This window comes from Etheostoma spectabile, chromosome 11 (assembly GCF_008692095.1).
Source record: "Etheostoma spectabile isolate EspeVRDwgs_2016 chromosome 11, UIUC_Espe_1.0, whole genome shotgun sequence".
NCBI lineage: Eukaryota > Metazoa > Chordata > Actinopteri > Perciformes > Percidae > Etheostoma > Etheostoma spectabile.
This window is the reverse complement of record NC_045743.1, coordinates 23,748,205-23,755,309: the sequence shown is the minus strand read 5'-3', so window position 1 is coordinate 23,755,309 and position 7,105 is coordinate 23,748,205. Positions and strand designations below refer to the sequence as shown.

The window sequence follows — 7,105 nt, the reverse complement described above, 5'->3', positions numbered from 1 at the left end:
TCTATCTATCTATCTATAATTGCACGAGAGGCACAGCCTGGGATATAGGAGAGCGCAGTCCAACACAAGAATCAGAATGATCTTAAAGTCAAATTTACAGACGTTTAATGTTATGAATAATACTAAATAGATGCTAAATATTTGTAAGTCAATTTGTAAAAAAATTTGCAGCACTTTTAAAAAGTTGCACTTGTGTCAAAAAGTATACCCTTTAATTCTAAAGGTCTGATTCCCTGCTTGGACGATAGATGTATGTATATGTTTGTGCATACAGACTGTGGATTTAACAGTCTCTCTTAACTCCCTGTCTGCCCTTGTTTTTCAGCTTGGCCTGGGATGTCAGAAGAGGACATTGAACTCACTGGCAGATGAAGACGTCACACACTTATCTGTATTTTCCTTACCTAGGCTTATGAATGTCCCTGACGCTGACAGCCATGAGCAACAGCACAGTGACCAGCAGCCAGCAGCAGTGGTCGGGGCCTGGGCAGATGCCACGGCCTTCCCGGGGCCCCTATATCCCAGTCATCACCAACAGGTTAGTGCTGCACCTTCTCAACATTAGCTAACCTAAAAAAGAAAAACATGATGACCAAAAGCAGGGATTTTATTTTTTGTTAACAAGAGTTTAACACTATTTTAAAGAAAACTTCAAATGAATACAGATGGTCATCAAAATATAAGGACCTTATCCACATTGTCGGAATCATTTAAATATTGAGCCATGGCACTGAAAAACATGAACCATGTTATTTTGGGTTGTTAGAAAGAACGTTGATATAGGAAAACGGGTCAATTTGACCCAAGAACAACATGAGGGTTAACTCTTGCAGACCTCCATGGAGAATGGTTGTCAATAACTTTGATTACTTCACTGTGAAAAAAATTCCAAGCGTCATCAACAAACGGGATTAGATTAAGTCTGTCCCACTTTATGTTCAATAGATCTTTAATAAAGTGTTCATCATTAAACATTTTCAACTGTCTTACTTTGATTGCTGTAGGTGGTTTGCGTGGTAATCAGATTTTCCATACGCAAGACACGATCGAATGATCACTAAAGCAATCAGAGAGTACTCCAGAGTCAATGGCCCTCATTTATGAAACGTGCGCACGACCTAAAACAGGCGTAGGACAGGCGTACTCCGATTCCTACGCAACGCAAGGAATTTATCATTTGAACGTGAGCGCGGGCTGCAAAAAAATCTCACGTCTGGTCTGACCTTGTGTACGCATGTTTTTGAGTCAGTGCAGACTTGTAACGGGAGAAGGAGAATTCACAGCCCAAACTGGGGGCTACACCAAGGAGACAAGATATTATTCCTTGCTTTTAAAAGGTATAGTGTTGTGTTTGGCAATAAGATTCAATACGTGAAACATGACGAAGCACATTTTTATTTATTCTAAAGGTAGTTTCTCTTTTAAAGTGTCGTTAATGGCCACAAGTGGACAGTTTCGACTTTTTTTTCCAGCCGCTCTGCTGTCATGAGACAGGGTCGGGGGGGGTTGTCCAGCGCTCTCCCTCGTAGCTCACGATTGCCTGGCTCAGGAAAAAAAACACGTAAAATAAACAACACTGAATAAGCTCTGCTACTGTGTTTATTTAAATACGGTATATGTACACCTACATGTAGGTCTAAGAGATTGCACTATAAGCCATCATATTACTATAGGACTATAGCATACATATGTCATTGATGTATAAATTAAATGAACTTCAGCTGGAGTCCGATTTACTACAGCAACACTGTTGACCGCATCAGTGATTTCTTTCAATTCAATTCAATTTTATTTATAGTATCAATTCATAACAAGAGTTATCTCAAGACACTTTACAGAGGACCACACTCCAGATTTACAAGGACCAACAGTTCTAATAGTTTCCTCCAGACAAGCAACAGTGCGACAGTGGAGGAAAAACTTCCTTTTAGGCAGAAACCTCGGTCAACCCAGGCTCTTGGTAGGCGGTGTCTGACGGCCGGTTGGGGTTAGAATGAGAGTGGCAATAAAATAGAAAAAAAATTGTAGTTTGTAGAAGTTCTTTGTAGTAGTTCATGGCATAGCGACGTGGTGCGGCATTACAAGGCACAGCAGACGTAGCAGGACGTAGCAGGACGTAGCAGGAGTAGCACGTACGTAGCAGGACGTAGCAGGACGTTGCAGGACGTTCAGGACGTTGCAGGGCACCGCAGTGTAGCAGTTGAACATGGCATCACAGAACGTGTAGCGGGACCATGGCGACAGCTGCTACCCTGATTTCGGAGCCTCTCTGATCCAAGGGAACATGCTGGTGAAAAAAACATAAGGACTCCGGGGAATGACTCCCCAGAAATGTTAGTAACAAGCATTTCTGGGACATGGATGCACATAAATGAAAGATAAAAGATAAGGAGAAGGAGCTCAGTGTATCAAAATAAGTCCCCCAGGTCTAAAACTATTACAACAAAACCAAGAGAGACGAGGTAAAGAGAGCTCCAGCCCGCCGGGCTAGAATCTCCCCAACCGGATCGGGCTGTATGCCAAGTCTCCTTTAGTTCTATTATATCTTGATTATATGTTAGATAAATCTGAAAACTATGTGACTAACTACTACTCCCTAACAATATTCGATTCTATGCCCTAACTAGTGTATCAAAATCCCCACTGTCTAAAACTATTACACAAAACCAAGAGAGACAAGGTAAGAGAGCTCCGCCCGGTCGGGCCAGAACTCTCCCCCAACCGGATCGGGCTGTATCCAGTCTCCCTTTAGTTATATTATATGATGATAAATCTGAAAACTATGTGACTAACTACTACTCCCTAACAATATTATTCTATGCCCTAACTATACCTTTTCAAAAAGGAAAGTCTTAAGCCTACTCTTAAATGTGGAACGGTGTCTCCTCCCGGACCCAAACTGGAACCTGGTTCCACAGGAGAGGAGCCTGATACTGAACGCTCTGGCTCCCGTTCTACTTTTAGAGACTCTAGGAACCACCTTAACCCTGCATTCTGGGAGCGGGTTCTCTCCCAGGGTTGTAAGGTACTATAAGCTCCTTAAGATAAGATGGAGCCTGACCATGAAGAGCTTTGTAGGTGAGAAGAAGGATTTTAAATTCTATCTAAATTTTACAGGAAGCCAATGCAGAGAACTAAAACGGAGAAACGTGATCTCTTTTCCTGGTTCCCGTCAGAACACGTGCCGCAGCATTCTGGATCAGCTGTAGAGTCTTTATGGATTTTTTCGAGCAGCCTGATAGTAAAGAATTGCAGTAATCCAACCTAGAAGTAACAAATGCATGGACTAATTTTTCTGCATCATTTTTAGACAGGATATTCCTGATTTTTGCAATATTACGTAGGTGAAAAAAGGCGATCCTTGAAATTTGCTTTAAGTGGGAATTAAAGGACATGTCCTGATCAAAGATGACTCCAAGATTCTTCACAGTGGTGCTGGAGGCCAGGGTGATGCCATCCAGAGTAACTATATCTTTGGATAGTGCGTCACGGAGGTGCTTGGGTCCGAGAGCAATAACTTCAGTTTTATCTGAGTTTAACATTAGAAAATTACAGGTCATCCAGGTTTTAATATCCTGAAGGCACGTTTGAAGTTTAGCTAACTGATTAGTTTCATCCGGCTTGATTGATAGATATAATTGAGTATCATCTGCATAACAATGAAAGTTTATGGAGTGTTTCCTAATAATACTGCCTAAAGGAAGCATATATAAAGTGAACAGGATTGGACCGAGCACAGATCCTTGTGGGACTCCATGACTAACCTTGGCGTGCACAGGATTCATCGTTAACATTACAAACTGAGATCGATCTGATAAATAAGACTTAAACCAGCTTAGAGCAGTCCCTTTAATGCCAATTAAATGTTCCAATCTCTGTAATAAGATATAATGGTCAATGGTATCAAATGCAGCGCTAAGATCTAATACCAAGTACAAGATAGTCCTTTGTCTGATGCAATTAGGAGGTCATTAGTAATTTTCACAAGTGCTGTCTCTGTGCTATATGAACTCTAAATCCTGACTGAAAATCCTCAAATAAGCTGTTGCTTGCAGAAAGTCGCACAGCTGTTTGGCGACTGCTTTCTCAAGAATCTTAGAGAGAAATGGAAGTTGATATAGTCTATAGTTGGCTAAACATCTGGATCAGGTTTGGCTTTTTCAGAAGAGGTTTAATTACAGCTACTTTAAAGTACTGTGGTACATAGCCTGTTAATAAAGAAAATTGGTTAATATCATAGTGAAGTGTTGACTAATGGTAAAACTTCTTAAGTAGCCTAGTCGGAGAGGATCTAAGAGGCAGGTTGATGCTTAGATGAAGAAATAATTGAATTAAATTGATAAAGATCAAGTGAACAAAGCATCAAAACATGTATCTGGTTTTACAGCTGTTTTCTAACGTTCCGGGTTTAGAGATAAGCCAGTTAAAGGCGTCTTGGTGAATTTGCTTCTAATAGTATATTTTATATCATTGAAGAACCTCATAAGGTCTTACTACTAAGAGCTATGGGAATACTGGCTCAGTAGAGGTGTGACCTTCTTTGCCTGGCTTCAGTACTGAAAAGAAACCTGGGTTTTTTCCTATTTTCCTCTATCAATGACGAGTAGTACCTGCTCTGGCATTACGGAGGGCCTTCCTATACGTTTTAAGACTATCTGCCAGGTTAAACGAGAATTTTCCAGTTTGGTGGAGCGCCAGATCTTCTCAAGTTTCCGCGATTATTGCTTTAATTTGCGAGTTTCAGTGTTATACCATGGAGCTAACTTCTTGTTTAATTATCTTCTTTTTTAGAGGGCAACAGAGTCTAGAGTCATTCTGCGAGCCGCTGCACTATCAACAAAATAATCGATTGGGAGGGACTAATAGCACAGGAGTCCTCCGTTACTTTGGGACTTGGAATGAATTAAATGCTAACGGAATCGCATCCTTAAATTTAGCTACAGCACTATCAGATAGACATCTTGTATAGGATTTTTGCCTAACGGCGTGTAGTTCAGCAGTATCCTCAAAAGTTATCAAACAGTGGTCGATAGGAAGGTTTCGTGGGAACACTATTAAATGTTCAATTTCAACACCATATACCAGAACAAGATCGAGGTGTGGTTAAACGGTGAGTCGGTTTATGTACACCTTTGAGAGAAGCCAATAGAATCTAATAGAGAGATAAACCAGTGCTAAGGCTATCATTCTCAACGCCCCCATGAATATTAAAATCCCCTACATAATAACTTTGTCCGTTTTTAGCACTAAGTTCGATAGAAACTCTGCAAATTCGGATAAAAATTCAGAGTATGGACCAGGTGCTCGGTACACTATAAACAAATAGAACTGGTTGCATTGATTTCCAACTTGGTGTGTAAAGACTAAGAACAAGACTTTCAATAGTTATAATTTAGTTATGTTAGAGCTATTAGTAGACTAGAATACAAGATAGCTGCAACTCCACCTCCTCGGCCTGCGCCTCGGGAATGTGAGTATTATATACTGGGGGGGTGGACTCATTTAGACTAACATATTCTCCATTACCCACCGGTTTCAGTAAAAAATATCTATTAGAATCTGATATCAATTCTTACTATGTACACTTTAGGAGAGAGATCTGATGTTTAAGAGTCCACATTTAATTCTCCTATTCTTTTGAACTATTGCACTTGTGTTTTTTAATTTTTATGAGGTTTTCATGCACACTCCTCTCTGTTTACCTTTGATTAAATAATTTAATGGTCGGGGGGCAGACACCGTCACTATGATTTTTACTAGTAACACCTGGAATAAAGGACAGAGAAGTGTGTTGACTGGGACTCTGCCTCCTGGTCCCAACTATGGATTGTCAAGGATTAGGTCCCCAATAAACTTGTCAAGGTTTCTAGAAAGAGAGCTGCTCCAGCCCAAGTGGGATGAATCCGTCTCTCCGAATCAACCAGGTCTTCCCCAGAAATGCCATGATCCACAAAGCCCACATCATTATCTGGACACCACCCTCGATAGCCAGCGGCGAAATGACGACATGCGGCTATACTGTCATCGCTGGTTAGATTTGGCAGGGTCCAGAGAAAACTACGGTGTCCGACATTGACTTCGCATGTACCACACGATTCAACATTAATCTTAGTAACCCCGATTGCCGTAACCGGAGTCATTAACGCCAACGTGAATAACAATCTTGCTGTATTACGTTTATCCTTAGCCAGCAGTTTCAGATAAGACTCAACCGCCCTCTACCCCCGGATGCACTTAACTACGGCCCGCCGCTTCGCTAACTTCCCGTTTCTCAAATGGAGCGCCGATAACCAGATTTGGTTTCTCAGCGGGGGGTTGCTGAGTGGGGAAAATCTGTTAGAAACGCTAACAGGCTGGTGGCGGTCCGACTTCTTGGAAAGCTTACGACTGTCTCTTCCTCGTCTCCACATAACCCACGCACTATGTCCTGGCGCTCGGAGTTCGCTACCAGAGGAAGGCTACCGAGGCTAACTCAGGCTCAGGCCGGCCCATGCCGACTACCGGGGGGGGGTTAGCTACAGTAACTGACGACTGATCTGTCATGGTGCGGGATCCGGACTTCTAACTCACTAAGCCTCGCCTCCACTTCCAAAATAAACTACACTTGTTACACACGCCATCACCGCTAAAGAATGCAGAGGAGTACTAAACATCTCACATCGAGCAGGAGAAATTCGGAGAGGGGGCCGACATAACTAACTGCTAGGTTAAAGTCGTTAGCACTAAGCTAAAGTACGGTACGTTAGCTACCAAGCGTTAAACAGCTGTTATTTAACAAAGGTCGCTAAAAAAAATGAGAAGATATGTAGTGCTTAGGCAGAACTGCTATAAGAATAAGTGTTTAGCGGACAGTTAGCCGCTAATAGCAAATCACAAACTGAACTGGTATGTCGTGAGCAGCAGCTCCCAAGCAACCAACCACACACAGGCCAGAAACGGAAATGAGTCAGGTACGCTTAACGTAATGCCTCGACAGCATTTCCATTCTGCATTCTTTTTATAGCCTTCAATACCATTTTTTAGGCTGCCAAATAGTACACTCGTTACTACAAATTAAACTGAGATGTCAGGTTTTCAATCTCCACCTCTGAAAAGTGCCGCTTCT

At 41.9% G+C, this 7,105-nt stretch overlaps 1 protein-coding gene across 2 annotated transcripts in view; it reads left to right on the top strand.

The window, feature by feature from the left end:
• The window catches only part of LOC116698239 (insulin-induced gene 2 protein), an 18,885-nt gene that overhangs the window by 723 nt on the left and 11,057 nt on the right, over positions 1 to 7,105 (top strand). Inside the window, exon 2 of one of the 2 annotated variants that reach the window (XM_032530051.1) lies at positions 409 to 538. In XM_032530051.1, the coding sequence (XP_032385942.1) occupies positions 417 to 538 (122 nt within the window). In that variant the 5' untranslated portion in view covers positions 409 to 416. Of the gene's footprint in view, positions 1 to 325; positions 539 to 7,105 lie in introns of both variants that reach the window. The other variant, XM_032530050.1, reaches the window with a different exon arrangement.